This window comes from Acinonyx jubatus, chromosome B4, assembly GCF_027475565.1.
Source record: "Acinonyx jubatus isolate Ajub_Pintada_27869175 chromosome B4, VMU_Ajub_asm_v1.0, whole genome shotgun sequence".
Lineage (NCBI taxonomy): Eukaryota > Metazoa > Chordata > Mammalia > Carnivora > Felidae > Acinonyx > Acinonyx jubatus.
Window position 1 is genome coordinate 59,208,431 of NC_069387.1, and position 21,459 is coordinate 59,229,889.

General features: G+C 40.9%; 1 protein-coding gene across 12 annotated transcripts in view; it reads left to right on the forward strand.

Moving 5' to 3' along the window:
* Window positions 1–5,801: 5,801 nt before the first annotated feature.
* The window catches only part of BMAL2 (basic helix-loop-helix ARNT like 2), a 120,324-nt gene continuing 104,666 nt past the window's right edge, over window positions 5,802–21,459 (forward strand). For 9 of the 12 annotated variants that reach the window (XM_027035796.2, XM_053226062.1, XM_027035794.2 and 6 more), the window contains exon 1: window positions 5,802–6,023. In XM_027035796.2, coding sequence (XP_026891597.1) covers window positions 5,993–6,023 — 31 coding nt within the window. In that variant the 5' untranslated portion in view covers window positions 5,802–5,992. Of the gene's footprint in view, window positions 6,050–11,592; window positions 12,028–21,459 lie in introns of those variants that run through there. The other 3 variants (XM_027035799.2, XM_027035800.2, XM_053226061.1) reach the window with 2 other exon arrangements.

A 21,459-nucleotide genomic window follows, 5' to 3' on the forward strand; every position in this document is an offset into this window, starting at 1 on the left:
TTTCTATTGATGAGGTGTTTTGGTTTTATTTTCAAGTTTTGAGACAGGTGTTATTCAAAATTCAAGAAACTATTTTGTAAATATGTGTAACTTTTCCACTTAAATATCACATCGAGAACAAAATGAATATTTGAAGTTTCAACTGTGTTGTGTTTGAACAATCAAAGTAGTTGTACAGGTTTGTATACAACTACCCCACCTAGCCAAAATCAGTTTGCAAGCAGACTTGAAATTGAAAATGCCTCAAAATTAAATTTAAAATGTCTCAAAATAGCATGGAAACTAGTGATGTAAGTAGCCCAAGTACCCAGGTACCATGACATCCTGTCCTGTGGGTGGTGATACTCCTTCCACTGAGCTCAGAGGGAGCCTGTAGGAACCCTGCTGATCCTAATTGTGCTCCTTCCTGACTTACATCATTCAATAATGCCGTTGTGAAGACAAAACAGTGAAATAACTGAATGTGAAAATTTGGACGTTGGAGCAAACTTGGAGACTAAGTGCATCTTCTTTCAAGAGCATCCTCTGATAAAGGGAACTCACATTTGTATACAAAGTACTGTCACTAACATTATTTTGGTTTTTACGACCACCCTGAAATACACATCATTATGATTTTATAGATGACGAACATGAGGCTGAGCATGACTTAACCCAAACCCAGGTAATAAATTGCTCGTGAACCCAAGTCCAGAGCTCCTTCACTCCCCCAAATCATACAGCATGCCTCATTGACAAATTACCTCATGTGCTTCTAGACCTCAGAAAAATACATGGGAAGCTAGTGACAGACTTGTCACTTTGGGTACTTTAGACTGCAAGTGCAAGAAGATGCAAGTCAAGATGGCTTCAAAAATAAGGAAAATTATTATCTCATGTAACATGAAGACACAAGATAGGGAGCTTCCAGGGTAGTCAATCTGGCATCTGAAAATATCAAGAGCACAGGTTCTTTCCATTTTTCTACTTTGTTAGTAGTGTTAGCTTTGTCCTTGGTCTTGTTTTTCAGAAAGGCAAAATGGCTATACAAGGACCCTAAGCATCAAATCCTTCTACAACACGTAAATCCCTAGAAACTACTTGGGGCACCTGGGTGGCTCAGTTGGTTGAGCACCTGACTCTTGATCTCAGCTCACATCATGATCTCCTGGTTCGTGGGATTGAGCCCCACGTCGGGTTTCACGCTGGCAGTGCAGAACCTGCTTGGAATTCTCTCTCTGCCTCTCCCCAGCTCGTGCATGCACACTCTCTCAAGATAAATAAACTTTAAAAAAAACTACTTCTTGCACCCTCTTTTTAAAATCAAGGACAATCTTTTCTAGAAGGATTCTAAGCAATGTAACCCCCACATTTTATCGGTCATGATTATGTCATCCATCCGTTCCTGGTGACTGACGTAAAACTGATCAGGATTCACATCCCTGGTACTAGGGTGAGGCTTACCTAAAGCCCATGGCCACCTGATACCAGAACCACCTGGACTTCTTTTACCAAGCTCCAAGATAATCAAAAGGGTACCATACACGTTTATAGCAATGGTTCTCACCTTAAGCCACTGTATCTGGATGTTCTTGCTGGTTCTCCCATTGCTACATATGAACTGAAAGCTGATCCATTAACATGTTTCCTGGCCCATCAGAAACAGCAGTGCTAAGTACCACTGTGTAGATCACAACTCAGCTACTATAATGTCAGGTTTCCTGTCCATTGGAGAACCAGGCATAGGGGCGGGTCTCTGGACCTCATACAAACAGAATAGATGTATGCATGGCCCAGTGACCAGGGGTTGGTCTGTTTAGTGCTTTTGCCGTCCCTCCCAGCTCCTAATCATCTCTTCATTGGTCCATCTCCCCCTCTGCTGTTATATCAATAATAGAGATGCTCATCAATGTACTTCTCCAAGATCCATCCAGGAGTGGGGTGGCCTAATTAATTTTGGCTCAACTGCCTTGTCTAACCTGGGTAGAGGGGCTTTGACTAATAGAAATCAAAACATTCCTCAGGTGAGCTTGTGCTAACTACCACAATGTTTCTCTCAATTACCTTACTGTTCATATTAAAATGTTCCTTATGAACCCCTTGAACATAGGATGACTTCTCCTCCAAACAGAGGAACCCATAGCAGGAAAGGAAAACTGTCCTTTTCCTTTCTTGTCCTCTTGGGTAAGATAATCATGAATAGAACTTGAAGATCACTCCTATCCAATTCCATACAATATGAGAAGGACTGAGGAGGACCAGGGATACCATACTTGTCTTCAGAGTGTTCAAAACCTGCAAATGTAAGACTTAGTTCAGCTTTTGACACTTATCACACACATACAAACATAATCTCTAAGGGAAAAATAACATTAAGCAGTAACTCCATGTATAAAGAGCTGTCCACACAACCATGCTGGTCCCTTTCTGTATTTTTCTTAGAATTTTAGTTTATTGCTACTTCTGGTCTCTGGCTAGTAGGAATACATATACAACTTACCCCCACCACAACCTAGGCTTAGGAAAATGGATTTTTGACAAGTTGAAGCCATATTTCCTGAAGTAGAGTAGTCAAAACATCTCAACTAGGGAGCTTATCCGAAACAAGGATTTAGAACTACTAACTCAGCATCTCTAGGGGCAGGTCTGAAATTCACATTATCATGAACATCCAACTTTGGGAACCACTGAGCTAAGGATGCTGGTTGGGCTTTTCCAAAATGAAATAATACCCACCTGACCAATTGCTGTGAGAACATCTAAATGACATGATGGATGCACAGTGGGTGAAGTACAAGTCGGTGCTTTACAGCAGGACCTGGTCCATGGCAGCGCTCTATAAATTGTGAACAAGTGCATTAAATAACTGCATGTTGTGGGCAGCCCTACTTTCCATCTAAGGCTCATCTCTACATGTTCCCATTTTTAATAACAGAAATCAACTCCAAAAGCATTGAAAAGGAGTGTAGCCTTCACTAAAGTTGCTACTTTCCAGGGCAATAATGTAAGAGGTTTTGCATTACACACTGAAGTTCCCTTAATACCCTTTTAAAAGATTTTTCTCAAATTTCTCCGTGGCAGCTGCCGCTGCCTCCTTTCCCCTTTCTCATGAGTATACCCTCCTGCATTTACCTTCTTGGCTTCCTTTCCCCTTCATAAGCCAAGCTCAAGCTATCTTCTCCACACCAGATGCCCACAGTGGGCCCATCTACTCCTCTAAACACATTTGGTCTCCCTGTTTCTCCCAGCTGTGCTCCCACTCATCAACCTGCTTAGCAAAAACAAGAATCTTCCCCAGTATTGACCCTCCATAGAATGCTGGGGGGGGGGGGGCGGGGGAGGGAGGGTGACAGGGAAGAAAAGGTAGTGGGCTTTTTTGTTTTTTAATTTTGAAAGAGAGCTAGAAAGCAGGGGAGGGGCAGAGAAGGGAGAGAGAGAAAATCTTAAGCAGGCTCCACGCTGTCAGCACAGAGCCCGATGCAGAGCTCAAACTCACGAACCTGGAGATCATGACCTGAGCTAACGCTTAACCAACCGAGCCACCCAGGCACCCTCCAAGAGTAGTATCAAATGATAATAATGTAATTATTTTCTCCAGTCACTTAGGAGCTCATTAATGGGTAGTTACTTTAATATTTATGCATCATTGGAAATAGTAGCTTTAGTGTAACTACACTCAAGCAGGTGGATTTTTCTTTCTTTTTTTTCTTTCTTCCTTTTTCCTTCTTTCTGCTTCCTGAACCAACTAAAATATCTACATGGTCTAAAGGAACCCTCAAACTAAATCACATCGTTACAAAAAATATAAATTACATTGTTACAATCCCATCAGGAGGTTGCCAAGTATAGGAATTTATAGAGGCAGTGGTTACAAATCCCAGTATAGTTCTTGCCTGAGTACTTGGCAGTGAAGCAAAATTAACCAGCCAACTAAGGTCACCATAGGATTAGCAATGATTCCTGAAGAGCAATGCTGTCCCTTGGGTTTGGGTGAGAAAATGTCATTGACCATAAGGAACTATATATTTATATATATATATATATATATATATATATATATATATATATATATATATATATATCAATCACGTGTTCTGCAAGTTATGTTTCAAATCATTTTTCCTACATTTTGCCCAAGGATTAGAAAACCACTGTTTGGAAATCAGAGATTACCTTCCCATTCATTTCTCAAGATACAGGTTTTCTACCTCTGTCTTATCCTATGAGGTGTAATATAACTAATATAACTACTCTTTAAAAAAAAGTCCTAGAACGGAAAGCTCTGGAGCATAAAGAAAAAGTAGCCAGTAGGACTTAAACTTGAACATTAAGGGGAATGCACGTTAAGCTTGAAGAGTGATTTGCTGCCACAGAATCCTGTGGTTCTCCTTGAGCATTACTTCCTGCTATCATATTTAGGTTCTGGCTTCCTTTTCTTTGGCTTTCAGGCTTTGGGTGGAAGTGAATCATCATTTCTAAGAAATGAGGACTGCAGTAATTCACCAGCAAGTGTATTGGGTACCATAGTATGAACTCCTAGGAAGATCTGACTTTTACAGTCTGGCTTCTCCCATCTACTGAGTGATCCTGGCCCAAATGCTCATCTGTGAGCCTGTGCTTGCCTACTGATAAGGCAACATTGACAGCTGTCCAGCCACCTCACAAAGGTTGTTGTGAGGCTCACATGAGATGACAAAGGGAAAAACACTTTGTCCTCAAGACAATATATAGTCTGTACTGTACATTTTCACCAGGGCCCTAAAATTCTGCTTCACCTTTAAGGTGACATTTAACCCATGCCTGGGTGTTAGAATGCCTCCCCACTTGGTAGACCATCTCCAGACTGTATATGTATCTGGAAAGCCAGGGTTTGAACATATTCACGGACACGTGGGCCAGATTTAAGACTATCTGCCAGGCTCCTCTGTGGAATTTTTCTTTTTGAGCGGCCAGCGGAAGCTGGTGGATTCAGGTAGAGTTCCAAGTCAAAGCTGGGACTGAGATGTTTCAAGAGTGGTTTTGATTAGGGAAGTGCCTTGGAGTGTGTTACCGAGGGCAGCGGACTTCCCAGCATCAACTTGCACCTCCAGCAGCGTAAAATCCCAGTCCGCCCTTAAGAGGGCAGCAGTTTCCTCTGGTCCTGCCTACTGTCCGGGATCGCTGTTCCAACAACCTTGCCCTGGTTTGGTACCAAGTAGCCCTCAGGACGCATATGCAGCTAGTTAAGACGCTATAATGAAGACTGCTGGTGGGAAAAGTAGTAGATTTAGGCTGGTTGACACAAAGCGTTTGTGTTTTCTCTGCTGTTCCTTTCCTCCACCCCCCCACCTCTACTAGCCAAACTGTAACCCAGGCACGGGTCTAGGAATCAGCGGGCGCGGAGAGAAGCAGCGTCGTCCGCACAGGATGGAAGGTTGTCAAATGATCCCCAGAGGATCCTGCTTCTGGAGTTACCCAACCGTTGCAGGAGCCAAAACAGCTTCCTCGGCGACCCCTCTCTGTCCTCGCACCCTTGTCTCTGGAAGCCCTTGCCTAGCCCTACTGTGTACAAGGGAAGTTTCTCTTCCAGCTCCCCCACGGGCCCCCAGGACCCCCACCTTGCAGCGATCTCCGTTTATCCTTTATCTTTGCCCCCAAGGGAAACAACTCCGACCCTCCCAACACTCAGACTGTTTTAACCTGTTTTTAAAAGCCAGTTTCCAGAAAGGCTCCAGGTGCAGCCTCGCCGGCCTTTGTGCGCCTGGCCTGCCGCCGCAGGGGTCGGGGGCGGTGCCGCCGTGACTCCGCCCCGCGCCCGGCCCGGTTCTCCGGCTTTGGAGCCCCGCGCAGCCCAGTCCCAGGCCGCGTGCTCTGCAGTCCGCGGCCGCCGCGCTCCGAGCCCGCGCTGCTGCGCGCCCAGGCTGCAGAGCTCCCCCAGGGCCCTCGTCCCCGTTCCGGGGCCGGCGCAGGGCGGGCCCCGAGCTCTCTATGCCGCCAGCCCCGGGGCTGCGGAGCCGGCCGGGTGGCTCCTGCGATGGCGGCGGAAGGGGAGGCTGCGGCGAGAGGTGAGGCTTCGGGCGGGCGGCCCCAGGTGGGTGAACGGCGCCGGACGCGCGGGAGCATCCCTCGCCGCGCTGGGGGCGAGCGGTGGGCGCCGCGACGCCAGGTGCTGGGCACAGTTTGCGGAGGGCTCTTCTCGCCCCGGCATCACCTCCGATTGGCCCCAGGACCAAGGTCGTCCCTTGGGGACACAGGTGCTGCGCGGCGTCCCGCGCGTTCTCCCGGGGAGAGGGAGGTGGGGAGTGCCCGAGGTCGCCGCCGGCCTTGGGGTTACCCGCAGCCTCCCATCTTGGCCCCGGCTGGACCTTTTGGCGAAGGTGACCTGGAGAGGGACCCTCTGCCGACCACCGGGATCCCACTTCGTCGTCTGCAGGGACTGCTGCGGGGACTTCTTAGATTTCGTTTTTTGTAGGAAGCAGTTGTCATAAGCCATTGAAGGAACTCGGGTCCTGCGAGCCTGTATCCTCTGTGCTGGAAACACTCAATCTCCCGGAACCCGTTTCAAAAACTGCCCCGCGGTGGGGCGGGCAGGGGGGGCAGGGGAGCGCGTGGAGGCGGGTCCACCGCACCTCTCACTCGAAAATGACAGATTGCCCCGCAATAACCCTCAGTCAACGAGAGGTGGCCCTTTTACCGTTGCTGCTTTAGGAAAGCCAACGTTTGAATTCGTTTGTTTTGTTTCATATCTAAGTGGAGTTTTCGTGAATTGAGTTGGAAGCGTTGCTGTTTCTTTTTCCTCCCTCCAGTATGCATACACTGGCAACATTGTGTGGTCTTGTCCATTGCGAGACCACTCGCAATTCTGGGATGGTTATAGAGTATCTGTTTGGTCAAAAGGGAGGCAGGGAAAAACACAGAAATAACTAAAGGAAAACTGAGTGGCAGAGAGAATTTCAGGGACGCCATTGATTTAATCCGCACTGTCCTTTTGGAATATGGTGATGAGTTGTGATTTTTCTCTGAGATACAGCAATGAGAAGAGGTGCTCTTGAAAACTTTATACAGCTAATGGGGATTTGGATCATGGGGAGACTTCCAACATTCTGTCATGTGAATATGTGAAGTCTTTCTGGATGACATAAAGATGTGGGTAAGCGCTGTTTTGCAAAGAGAAGACAGTATATATGGTGTTAAGTTCAGACATGTCACTGGGGTTATTTATCCTTAGCTTTAGTTTCTTCATCTGTAAAATGGGGGTAATTATAGTATCTGTTTTATAGGGTTGTTAGGATTAAATGAGATATAAATGCATTTAAGTACATATAAAGTGCTTAACCCAGTACTTGAGAAATAATAAGTGCTCCACAAACCTTAGCTTAATACAATTATTAATTTACAGCTCCCATTTGCTTTGTGAAATTGACGAATCTTGTCTGGTTAATTAAAATGTTATCCCACCAAGTGAAAATTGGCCAAATTGAAGAATATTTGGACTTTACTGAAAAAAGAGAAACCTAAAAATGCACCCACCCATTCAAAGAGTGGCCTTCGTGGCAAAAGCCTTCTGGACTTACAAGATTTCAGGCAAATAGCTTATTGCTCCTTAGCTGAACACCAAACATGCAGCTGGGAATGATTAAAATTAATCCTTCTTAGGTAAGAGTAGCAAAGTTTCACTGGGGGCTGGGAGGGCCAGCATTTATTGAGGGCCTGTTACATACCAAGCATTGCGTAAGAGATGCCTTCCTTAGTTCATAGCAGCCCTGTGACGAAGGTGGCATTATCTCCATTTTGCAGATGACATGAGAAAACAGGCTGGCCCACAGTTGCACAGCCAGAGAAATGACAAAACTGGACTCAAGATCTGTGGCTACTGGCCATGCTGCTTTCCTTTCTTTCCTGTCTCACTGGGTGGCGCTAATGAGCGATGTGCGCCCTTTCAGACCCCACCCCCCACCCCCCACGGCCCACCACCACCTTTAGATAAAAAGGGTGAAACACATGTTGTTACACATTCCCCTATCCCTGGTGGGAAAACAAAACAGGTCTCTGTATCAGAATCCAGGACCATGTTTTCCTTACACAAAATCCCTAAAGATTTCTTTTCCCTAGGCAGTTTGACGTTAAGGTCCTGGTAGTAAAATACCAACCTAAAAGTAGTGGGGAAAAAACCCTCCATGGTGGTTACCCTGCTGAGAATAACTGCAGGGCTGCTTTTGCAGATGGCTGCCAAAAATCAGCTGGTGCCTAACATAATTGCCTGCTCAATTTTTTGACAGGCTTATGGTAAACACCAAGGTTAAGCAAGCTGCCAAGTGACTGGGTGTCCTCCTGGCCAATGATTCCAGAATTCTTGGAGTCAGGGCCAAGGCAATCATGCAGGAGAGGCACATTTTCAAGATTGACCACCTGAGATGGTTTGGGATCTTGTCTGTGGGACAGCTCTCTCGCCTTCCCTTTCTTACTAGGGCATGTTTTCACCTGTGATGTTATCAGACAACTCTTTCTAAGGCATAGTTTTGCAATTATAGTGGCTTAAATTCATTTTTGTGACTCAGAAATTAAAAAAAAAACATGTCCCAATCAACTTTGCATAAGCTGCCACTCCTGGCCTGGACCCTTAGGCAAAGCTTGAGCCTGAGATGCTTTACTCAAGATAAACCAGGATGGACTAAAACTGCTTTTCACATGTTTGGGGCAAGGTTGTGGAGCAGGTGGGAAGTGAGAGGAAAAGAGAGAATGGGGGGAGGTAGGGGTGGAATAAAGAGAGAAGAGGGGAGAGAGTAAAGGCGCAAGAGGGAAGGAAGGCGGAAAGTGAGGGAAAGAGATGGGGAGAGGAGAGGAGAGGGTGGAGGGGAGGGGAAGGAAAATGAGAAGGGGCAAGGCAAGGAGCTGGGAGAGGGGAGAAGAGGGGAATGAGGCAGGGTAGAGCTGAGAGCATGGAGGGGGGTAGGGACTGCCAGCTCATCAAAGTTTGACTCCAGGAAAAAATAAAAAGACATTTAATGTTTAAAATATGTAGGGAAATCCAAAATATTAGTAAACAGAAATTTCACTTTACTTTTTTCCTTGTGGCAAGACCCTTGGTTCTAAAAAGCATGGTCTCTTTCTGTGCTGTAAACATTGATTACAGCAACCTTTCGAAATCTCTCCCTTTACATAAAGTTCAGGAAATCATAAATTGGGTAATAACATCTCATTCTAGTAGCCCTGACTTGAGTTGTCCCATTTAGTTGAAGACCTCCAGCTTTCCACTGTGACAGCTGAGTTACACAGCTGCCTGGGGTCTGGGTCACGAGTCAGCATCAGTACGGTCATCAGCAGTATCAGGGACTCTGTGAGCAGGTGCCCTGCAAGAGACGAGTGTACCTGAGACATCTGCCTGCTCATCTTTCCTCTCCTGGTTTCTGCAGGCCTGCTCCCTGCAGTCTGTTCCCCCCACCAAATCCCAGCCTGTCTGTACCCTCCCCCTGCCTCACCCAGTGCCTCCCTCCTTCCTGGCAGGAGCTGTGAAAACTTAAAAGAACCTACAATTTAAACTCTTATTGGAGCTGTGACTACAGCTGGAAGATCTTCTCTGCAGCTGCTTGTAGTATTTCTGGATATTTACTGATCGTTTATGAAGCGCTTAGCTGTGCTTATGCCCATTTCTTCTTATGCCCCCATTTTCTTCTCTTGTGTGAAGTCACATTTAGCAGTACTTCACAAATACCCTTTAAATTATATCACCTTAGGCTATAATATCTCACCTCCCAATTAAAAAAAAAATTTCAATGTCTATTTTTGAGAGAGAGACAGAATGTGAGAGGGGGAGGGGCAGAGAGAGAGGGAGACACAGAATCCAAAGCAAGCTTCAGGCTCTGAGCTGTCAGCATTGAGACCGACACGGGGCTCGAACGCACAAACCATGAAATCATGACTTGAGCCGAAGTCAGTTGCTTAACCCACTGAGCCACCGAGGCGCCCCTCCAATTTTTAAACTTAAAATATTTTAAAATTTCTTAAAATATTTTAAATCAGTCCAGTTATATAATATTAAAATTCTCATTTGAAAATACTTAAATATTGTTTGGTACGATAGGAAATTTGTCATTTATCCAAATAAGTTATTGGTATCTCATTTCCCTAGTCTTTAATCTTACCATTTAAATCTCTAAATAATATCTTTACAGAGAGATGAAAACAGAAGCTGGAGGAAAAGGAAACATGGAGAGAATCATTTTTTCACTCAACATGGTTTGCATTACAGGATATTTATTATTGAAGGTGAAGATTATTGCCGGAAAACACTAATTGCCAATATATTCAAAATGTTTTAGTTCTAATATTTTATGTATTTTTTTAAGTAGATAAGAAATACACTTTACCATATATTCCAAACATGTTGCAGGCAAAGTGGAGAGTCATCCACTGGCTTTTTCTTCCAAAATATCTCCATTTTGTCTCCCTATTATGTCCTGTAGTCTGTTATATGAGGGCGTCTGCCTTTCCCCATATGTTTTAAACTTTGCTCCCTGCAGGTGTTGCTCAGGCTGTTGTCTGCTACTGGAATGCTCCTGCCCTCCAGATGGGCATATGGAAGTCTTACCTTGTCTTGAAGGCTGAACTCAGGTGTCACTGTGTTTTTACTTGCCTGTGGAGGACAGCTGGTATATAGGGAAATGAACATGAGCTTGGGAACCAGGCCATTGGGAATGTGATCACCAGTTTCATTATTTACTAGCTATGTGACCTTGGCCAAATTATTAAACTGCTCTGAGCCCCAATTTCCTTGTCTGTAAAATGGGGGGTAAAAATGCTTAACTTGGAAGCTTATGTGGGAATTAAATGAGATGATTCCCAGAGCCTCTCCTCTCCCCGTTATGGAAATGCTTCTCCTCTTCTATTTTCCCACTGTAGTCTTTTTGTGGGTCTGTTGTAACATTTGGGCCTGCTTGCCCCAAGTTATTTAGGTAGGTTTCTTAGCTCCAGCCCTGGTTGCCCATTCCTAGGAGAACAGGGTTGATTCTTACTCATCTTTAAAATCTCCAACTCCTTGTACCTGTTAAATGCCTAATAAAGGTTTGTTGATTTTAAATAAATAACGATTGGTCTAATGTGTGGACAGTGCTGGTCCATTCATAAACTATCCATTAAATACAAACTACTGTACTAAGCACACAGAGATGAAGAAATGGTTAAAGAAAGAAAAATGATTCAAGAGCTTATAAATAGGTAAAAAGCAGTCAAGGTATATGTAACAAGATAGAACCTAGTAAAATCTCTAGTTTAACTGCTGAGAGTGAGCCTCGCTACCCAAAGGAGAAATCACATCTAGTTCAGTGGGGAGGGACTCACAGACTATAAGAGAAGGTGCTAACTTTAGTATCAGTGGGTAGATAATTCTTGGGGAGGTAGCCAAGAAGAGGGTCTTTCAGGACAGAGAATAGGAGATATGCAAAAGTCATCAGTAACTAGTTCTATGAAAAATGCTGTTGATGTTTTGATAGTGATTGCATTGAATCTGTAGATTGCCTTGGGTCGTATAAACATTTTAACAACCTTGATTCATCCAGTCCGTGAGCATGGTATAGCTTTCCATTTATTTGTGTCATCTTTAGTTTCTTTCATGAATGTCTTATAAGTTTTCAAAGTATAGGTCTTACACATCCTTGGTTAAATTTATTTCTAGGTATTTTATTCTTTTTGATGCAATGATAAATGTGATTATTTTCCTAATTTCTCTTTCTGCCAGTTTGTTATTAGTGTATAAAAATGCACCGGATTTCTGTGTATTAGTTTTGTATCCTGAAATTTATTCTAGTAAGTTTTTGGTTTTTAGGGTTTTCTATATGTAGAATTATGTCATCTGCAAATAATGATAGTTTATTTCTTCCTTACCAATTTAGATGCTTTTTATTCCTTTCCTTTGATTGCTGTGGCTAGGACTTCCAATGCTGTATAGAAAAAAAATGATGAGAATGGATGGCCTTGTGTTGTTCCTGATCTTAGAGGGAAAGCTTTTAGTTTTCCACCATTGACAATGATGTTAACTGTGGGCTTGCCATATGAGGCCTTTATTATGTTGAGGTGTGTTCCCTCCATCATCCCTTTTTTTAAAAAAAAAAATGTTTATTTTGAGAGAGAGAGAGAGCGAGTGAGCTAGAGAGCTGTAGGGGAGGGGCAGAGAGAGGGAGAGAGAGAAGCCCAAGCAGACTCTGCACTGTCAGCACAGAGCTGGACATGAGTCTGATCTCATGAACCTCGACACCATGACCTGAACTGAAATCAAGAATTGGACATGTAACCAACTGAGCCGTTTAACCACTTTTTTGAGAGTATTTTCTCATGAATTATGATGGATTTTGTTAATTGTTTTTTTCGGCATGTATTGAGATGATCATATGGTTTTTGTTCTTAATTTTGTTATTGTGGTGTTTCACATTGTTTGGTTTATAGACATTGAACCATCCTTGCATCCCTGGAATAAATCCCACTTGATAGTGGAGAATGATCTTTTTTTTTTTTTTTTTTGAGAATGATCTTTTTAACGTATACTTAAACTTGGTTTGCTAGTATTTTGTTGAGAATTTTTACATCTATGTTCATTAGAGATATTGGTCTGCAATTTCTTTTTTTTTTCTAGTGTTTTTTTCTAGTTTTGGTATCACAGTACTGCTGGCCTTATAGAATAAATTTAGAAGCATTTTTTCCTCTTTAATTTTATACAATAGGTTGAGACAGATAGATATTAACTGTTTTTTAAATGTTTGGTAGAATTCATCTGTGAAGCAGTTGTGTACTGGATTTTTGTTTCTTGGGGTTCTCTGTATTTTGTTTTTTGTTTTGTTTTTGTTTGTTTGTTTGTTTTTGACTACTGATTCCATTTCATTACTAGTAATTGATCTGTTCAGATTTTCTCTTTCTTCCTGATTCAGTTTTACAGGATTGTATGTTTACAGGAATTTATTCATTTCTTTTAGGTTGTCCAATTTGTTGGCATATAATTTTTGATAGTAGTCTTATAATCCTTTGTATTTCTGTGATTTCCATTAACTCTCCTTTTTCTTTTCTGATTTTTATTTATTTGAGTCCTCTTTTTTTTTTTTTTTTCCTTGATGAGTCTGGCTAAAGGGTTATCAATTTTCAAAGAACTAGCTCTTGGTTTCATTGATCATTTTTATTGTTTTGTTTTGTTTTTAGTCCCTATTTCATATTTTCTGCTCTGCTCTTTATTGTTTCCTTCCTTCTACTACTTTGGGCTTTGTTCTTTTTTCTAGTTCCTTTAAGTGTAAGGTTAGATTGTTTGATGTTTTTTGTTTCTTGAGTTGGGCCTGTATTGCTCTGAACTCCCCTCTTAGATCTGCTTTTGCTGTGTCCCAGAGAGTTTGAATCTTTATGTTTCCATTTTCATTTGTCTCCATGTATTTTTTTTATTTCCTCTTTAATTTCTTCATTGACCCATTGGTGGTTCAGTAACATGTGTAGCCCACATGTTTGCATTTTTTATAGTTTTTTTTTCTTGAAATTGATTTCTAGTTTCATACCATTGTAGTCAGAAAAGGTGCCTGATATGATTTCAGTTTTCTTTAATTTGTTGAGATCTGTTTTGTGGTCTAACATGTGATCTGTCCTGGAGAATATTCCTTGTGCACTTGGGGGGAAAAAAAAGTATATTCTGCTGTTTTTGAATAGGATGCTCTGTATATATATGTTAAGGCCATCTGATCTAATGTGCTGTTCCAAGCCACTATTTCCTTATTGATTTTCTATCTGGATGATTTATCCATTGATGTAAGTGGACTTGTAATGTCCCCTATTGTGTATTATTGTCAGCTTTTCCTTTTATGTCTGTTAATATTTGCTTTATATATTTAAGTGCTCCTATGCTAGGTACATAGATATTTACAATTGTTCTATCCTCTTGTTGGATTGATTCCTTTGTCATTACACTTCATTTTCAGTTTTTATGTAACTTAAATCTGAAGTTAAATCTGAAGGCTTACAGGCAGCATACAGATGAGTCTTTTTTTTTTTTTTTTTTTTTTGCTATTCACGATGTGTCTTTTGATTGGAGCATTTATTCCATTTACAGTAAAGTAATTATTGATAGGTTTGTACTTGTTTAATTGTTTCCTGGTTGTTTTTGTGGTTCTTCTCTATTCCTGTCTTCTTTTCTTGTTTTCTTCACTTGTGATTTGATGACTTCAGTTTATGCTTGAGGTTTTATTCCATTAATTTTTTGTGTGCTTGTTATAGGATTATGGTTTGTGGTTACTATGAGGTTTCTATGTGACATCCTGTGTATATAGCAGTCTATAATAAATTGGTCACTTATGTTTGAACACATTCTAAAAACACTACATTTTTTTAATTAAAAAAAACTGTTTAATGTTTGTTTATTTTTGAAACACAGAGAGTGAGTGTGAGCAGGGGAGGAGAAGGGAGGATCCAAAGTGGGTTCTGTGCTGTCAGCAGAGAGCCTGATGCAGGTTTGAACTCATGAACCGTGAGACCATGACCTGAGCTGAAGTCAGATACTTAACCAACTGATCCACCCAGGAGCCCCTATTTAATTTTTTTTTTTAATGTAAACTCTACACCACATGTGGGGCTTGAACTCATGACCCCAAGATCAGGAATTGCATGCTCTCCTGACTGAGCAAGCCAGGCACTCCAAAACATTGAATTTTAACCCCATCTCCATGTCCTATATATATGATGTCATATTTTACATCTTCTTATTTTGTTTACCCCCTAATTTTCATAGATATGAGTAATTTTACTACTTTTAAAAAAATTTGAGTATAGTTGACATGCAATGTTATATTAGTGTCAGACGTACAATTAGTGATTTGACAAGTTTATACATTATCTTGTATTTACTATAAGTATAGTTACCATCCATCCCATTACATTGCTGTTACAAAATCACTGACTTATGCTCTGCTTTATTCCTGTGACTTACTCATTCCATATCTGGAAGCCTGTATCTTCCTCTCTCCTTCACCCATTTTGCCCAAACCCCCACTTCCCTCTGGCAACCATGTTCTCTGTATTTATAGTTCATATTCTGACTTTTGTTTGTTTATTCATTTTTTATTAGATTTTATTTATGAGTGGAATCATATGGTATTTGTCTTTTTCAGTATGACTTATTTCACTTAGCATTATATGCTCTAAGCCATCCATGTTGTCTCCAATGGCATGATCTCATCCTTGTTTTTTATTTTTTAATTTTTTTTAATGTTTATTTTTGAGAGAGAGAGTGAGCATGTGTACGCAGGTGAGGGGAAGAGAGAGAGGGAGACACAGAATCCAAAGCAGGCTCCAGGCTCTGAGCTGTCAGCACAGAGCCCAACGCAGGGCTCGAACTCACAGGAACTGAGATCATGACCTGAGACGAAGATGGATGCTTAACCAACTGAGTTACCCAGGTGCCCAGATCTCATCCTTGTTTATGGAGGTGTAGTATCCCATTGTAATATATACCACATTTTCCTTATCCATTTGGCTTTTGATGCACACTTAGGTTGCTTGCATGCCTTGGCTATTGTAAATAATGCTGCAATAAACATAGAGGTGCCTATATCTTTTTGAGTTAGTGTTTTCCTTTCCCTGGATAAATACCCAGTACTGGAATTATTGGATGATATGGTATTTCTATTTTTAATTTTTGGAGAAACCTCTATACTTTTTTCCACAATGGCTATACCAGTTTGCTTTCCCACTAACAGTGCATGAGGGCTCTTTTCTGTCCACCTCCTGGCCAGCACTTGTTATTTCTTGTGTTTTTGATTTTAGCCATTCTGACAGGTATGAGGTGATATCTCTTTGTGGTTTTGACTTGCATTCCCTTGTTAATTAGTGATGTTGAGCATCTTGTCATATGTCTGTTGACCATTCATATGTCTTCTTTAGAAAAATGTCTATTCAGGTCCTTTGCCCATTTTTAAATTGGATTATTATTATTTTTTTTTTTTTTTTGGTGTTCAGTTATATAATTTCCTTATATATTTTAGATATTAACTCATCATTGGATATATCATTTGCAAAGATCTCCCATTCAGTAGATTTTCTTTTAGTTTTGTTGTTTTCTTTTCTATGCAAAAGCTTCTTATTTTGATGTACTCCCAATAGCTTATTTTTGCTTGTTTCCTTTGCCTTATGAGACATGTGTAGAAAAATATTGCTATGGCTAATGTCAGAGAAATTACTGCCTATGTTCTCTTCTAGGATTTTTATGCTTTCAGGTCTTATATTTAGGCCTTTAATCCATTTTGAGTTTATTTTTGTGTATAGTGTTAGTAAGTGGACCACTTTCATTCTTTTACATGTAGCTGTCTAGTTTTCCTGGCACCATTTATTGAAAAGATTCTCTTTTTCCCCATTGTGTATTCTTGCCTCCTTTTTAATAGATTAATTGACCAGATAAATGTCTGCTTATTTCTGTGGTTTCTGTTCTGTTCTATTGATCTATGTATCTGTTTTTGTGCCAATACCATACTGTTTTGATTACTACAGTTTTGTAGTGTATCTTGAAATTGTGATACCTCTAGCTTCATTATTTTTGATCAAAATTGCTTTGGCTATTTCAGGTCTCCTGTGGTTCCATATACATTTTAGTTTTATTTGTTCTAGTTTTGTGGAAAATGCTGTTGGTATTTTGAGATTTATTGAATCTATAGATTTCTTTGAGTAATGTGAACATTTTGACAGTATTAATTCTTCCAATCCATAAGCATGAACTATCTTTCCATTTGTTTGTGTCATTTTCAGTTTCTTTCATCAGTATTTTATAGTTTTCAGAGTACAGGTCTTTCACCTCTTTGGTCAAGTTAATTCCTATGTATTTTATTCTTTTTTGGTGCAATTGTAAATGGTGTTGTTTTTTAAGTTTCTCTTTCTACAATTGTTGTTATTGTATAGAAATGCTACCAATCTCTGGGTATTTTGTATCTTGCAACCTTACTGAACTTGTTGATTACTCCCTATAGTTTTTTAGGGGAGTCTTTAGGATTTTCTATGTATAGTATCATGTCATCTGCAAATAGTGACAGTTTGCCTTCTTCCTTGCCAGTATAGATGCCTCTTATTTCTTTTTCTTGTCTGATTGCTGTGTCTAGGACCTTCAGTACTATGTTGAATAAAAATGGTGAGAGTGGACATCCTTGTCTTGTTCCTGATCTTAGAGGAAAATCTCTCAGTGTTTCACTGTTGAGTATGATCTTAGCTGAGGGTCTTCCAAATATGACCTTTTTTATGTTCAGGTGTGTTCCCTCTAAACCCATTTTGTTGAGAGTTTTTATCATGAAGCGGCATTGAATATCGTCAAATACTTTTTCTGCATCTATTTAGATGACAATATGATTTTTATCCTTTGTTTTGTTGATGTGGTGTATGATGTTGATTGATTTGTGAATATTAAACCATTCTTGCATCCTGAGAATAAATCCTACCTGATCATGGTAAATGATTTTTTTTTATGTATTGTTGAATGCAATTTGCTAATATTTTGTAGAGAATTTTTGCATGTATGCTTAACAGATATTGGCCTGTAGTTTTGTTTTTTGTGATGACTTTGATTTTGGTATCAGGGTAATGCTGGCCTTGTAAAATGTATTTGGAAGCTTTCCTTCTTCTATTTTTTGGAATGGCTTAAGGAGAATAGGTGTTAACTATTCTTTAAATATTTGGTAAAATTGACCTGTGAAGTCCTCTGGTCCTGCACTTTTATTTTTTGCACTTTTATTAAATTCAATTTAATTCTTGTAATAGGTATGTTTAAGTTATCTATTTCTTCCTGGTTCAGTTTTGGAAGATTTATGTTTCTAGGAATTGATTTCTTATAGATTGTCCAGTTCATTGACATATATTTTTTACATTTTCTTCTCTTATAATCGTTTTATTTCTATGGTGTCAATTGTTACTTCTTCTCTCTTATTTCTGATTTTATTTATTTGAGTCCTTTCCCTTTTTTTCTTCATGAGTCCAGCTAAGGTTTTTTTCTCTTTTCTCTTTTCAAAGAACCAGATCTTGGTTTCAGTGATTTCTTTCTGTCTGTCTGCCTGTCTCTACCTAATTTATTTCTGCTCTGATTTTTATTTCCTTTCTTTTACTCACCTTGAGCTTTATTTGTTCTTCTTTTCTAGTCCCCTTAGGTGTAAGGTTAGACTGAGGTTTTTCTTGTCTCTTGTTTCATTCTTTTGCAGATAGCTGTCCAGCTTTCCCAACACCATTTGTTGAAGAGACTTTTTCCCCGTGCATATTCTTTCCTCCTTTGTGAAAGATTAACAGACCATATAATCATGGGTTTATTTCTGGGTCTCTGTTCTGTTCTGCTGATCTATGTGTCTATTTTTGTGCCAGCACCATACAGTTTTGATTACTACAGCTTTACAGTATAACCTGAAGTCTGGAGCTACTTAATCTCTTAAACTTTTATCACTTTTTACAGAAAGAATAAAGAAAGATTAATAGTAAAAGAGAAATATAAAACAAAAAATGAAACAAGAGAGAAAAAAGAAAAAGTGAAAGAAAATAAAAGAGGAGAAGAGGGGTGCCTGGCTCAGTCGGTTGAGTGTCCAACTTCGGCTCAGGTCATGATCTCCCAGTATGGGAGTTTGAGCCCCGCGTCAGGCTCTGTGCTGACAGCTCAGAGCCTGGAGCCTGCTTCGGATTCTGTGTCTCCCTCTCTCTCTGCCCCTCGCCTGCTTGCTCGCTCGCTCTTTCTCTCTCTCTCTCTCTCTCAAAAATAAAGAAAACATTAAAAAAAAAAAGAAAAGAAAAGAGGAAGAAAGGGAAAAAAACAAGAAAAACAAAACTGACCAAAAGTAAAACAAGAGAAATTTTAAAAAGAAAAAAACATAATAAAATAAAAATTCAAGAATACAAAATAAAAACAAACCAGAGAAACACAAAACCATGGCCTGTTTTTGGTGTCCCAACAGCACAGGGCAGCTGATGTGGGCTTGCGGATCCTGGGCTTCCTGATGTTTCAAGCTCCCTGAGCTAGACACTGCTCAGTGTGTGCTTTTAAGGTGGAGAGTGCCGCGGTCCCTTCGCACCTTTAAACTGTCGCTTTTTTTTTTTCTTGTGCCGCAGTGTGACTGGTGCTGGTGTGTGCTTGAGGACCCTGGGCTTGCCTGAGGTCACAAGCTCCCTGTGATGACTGGATCCACCAGTTGTGGCATCTGGACCTGCCCCTTTTGGCGTCCAGAACCTGCCCTGGTCTGCGCTTTTAGGGTGGAGAGGAGAAAATGTTCCCATAGTTCTTCTGCCCTTTTAAACCGTGGCTTTTTTTCTGTGTCCCAGCACCAGCGGGCTGGTGTGGGCTTGTGGATCTGGGCTTCCTGAGGTCGCAAGCTTTCCGTGATGATCTGACCCACCAGTTATGGCATCACGACCTGCTAATTATGGCATATGAACCCACCTGTTATGATGTCCAGACCCTGCTCCGGTTTTGGCTTTTAAGGTGGAGGGGGGAGAGAGTATTCCCACAGCTCCTTTTAAACCTGGCTTCTTTCTCTGTGCCCCAGTGCGATTAGGGCTGGTGTGGGCTTGTGGACTCTGGGCTCGCTCAAGTTGTAATTTCACTCAGATAATGGGTAAGCTCACCCATTATGGTATCCAGATCCTGCTCCAGTCTAAGCTGTTAAGGGGGGAACACAACTGTGTCCTTCAGTCTCTCTGACCTGGAGAGTGTTCCAGAGCTCCTCCGCCTCCTGGCAGATTTCTAGAGCGGTCTCTCCTATATGCTGGTTCCTCTTTTAAACTGTGGCTTCTCTGTGTCCCCAGGGACAGAGGGGTCTGTTCTGAGTTCCTCAGTGCTGTCTCTCTCCCCACTTCTGTTCACGGTGTTGGGGTGGGGGTTCTCTTTGTTACTGTGTCTCTCTCTTCCTGTTCTCTTGCCATTCTCTCTATCTTTGTTCAGTAGCTGTTCAGTCAGCCCTCAGTTCTTCTTCAGGAAGAATTGTTCTATTAATAGGTGTAATTTGGTGTGTTCCCTGGAGGAGGTGAGTTCAGAGTCTTCCTACGTTGTCACCTGGAACCAGAACTCTAATTTTACTACTTTTGTCTTAACTTTTATACTAGCTTTATAAGTGATTGATCTACTACCTTTGCTATATGTTTGCTGTGACCAGTGAATTTTTTTCCTTTTGTAATTTTCTTACCTCTAGTTATGTTCTTTTTTTCCCTGCCTTTGAGAAGTCCCTTAAACATTTCTTGGAAGTCTAGTTTAGTGATGATAAACTCCTTTAACTTTTATTTGTCTGAGAAACTCTTTATCTCTCCTTCAATTCTGAATAATCTTGGCAGGTGCAGTGTCCTTGGTTGAAAGGTTTTTGGTTTTTTTGTTTGTTTTTTCCCCTCTTTCAGTACTTTGAATATATCATGCCACTGTCTTCTGGCCTGTGAAGTTTCTGCTAAAAAACCAGCTGATAGCCTTATGGAGTTTCCCTTGTTCTTAACCATTTGCCTTTTCTCTTCTTTGAAGATTCTCTCTTTAATTTTTGACATTTTAATAATTATGTGTCTTGGCTTCTCCAAAGAAGACATCCAGATGGCCAACCAACACATGAAAAAATGCTCAACATCACTCATCATCAGGGAAATACAAATCCAAACCACAATGAGATACCACCTCATACCTGTCAAAATGGCTCACATTAACAACTCAGGGAACAACAGATGTCGGTGAGGATGTGGAGAAAGAGGATCTCTTTTGCACTGCTGGTGGGAATGCAAACTGGTGCAGCCACTCTGGAAAACAGTGTGGAGGTTCCTCAAAAAATTGAAAATAGAACCACCCTACAACCCAGCAATTGCACTACTAGGCATTTATCCACGGGATACAGGTGTGCTGTTTCAAAGGGACACATGCACCCCCATGTTTATAGCAGCACTATCAACAATAGCCAAAGTATGAAAAGAGCCCAAATGCCCATTGATGGATGAATGGATAAAGAAGAGGTGGTATATATACACAATGAAGTATTACTTGGCAATCAAAAAGAGTGAAATCTTGCCATTTGCAACTATGTGGATGGAACTGGAGGGTATTATGCTAAGTGAAATAAGTCAGTCAGAGAAAGACAAAAATCATATGACTTCACTCATATGAGGACTTTAAGAGACAAAATAGATGAACATAAGGGAAGGGAAACAAAAATAATACAAAAACAGGGAGGGGGACAAAACAGAAGAGACTCATAAATATGGAGAACAAACAGAGGGTTACTGGAGGGGTTGTGGGAGGGGGGGATGGGCTAAATGGGTAAAGGGCACTAAGGACTCTACTCCTGAAATCATTGTTGCACTATATGCTAACTAATTTGGATGTAGATTAAAAAAAAAAAGTTAATAAAAAAAATTATTATGTGTCTTGGTATTGAGGGCTTTCTGTGCTTCCTGAACTTGGATATCTTTTCGCTTCTCCAAAGTTTAGGGGAGTTTTCAACAGTTATTTCTTTAAGTATATTTTCTGCCCCTTTCTCAATCTGTTCTCCTTCTAGCCTCCTG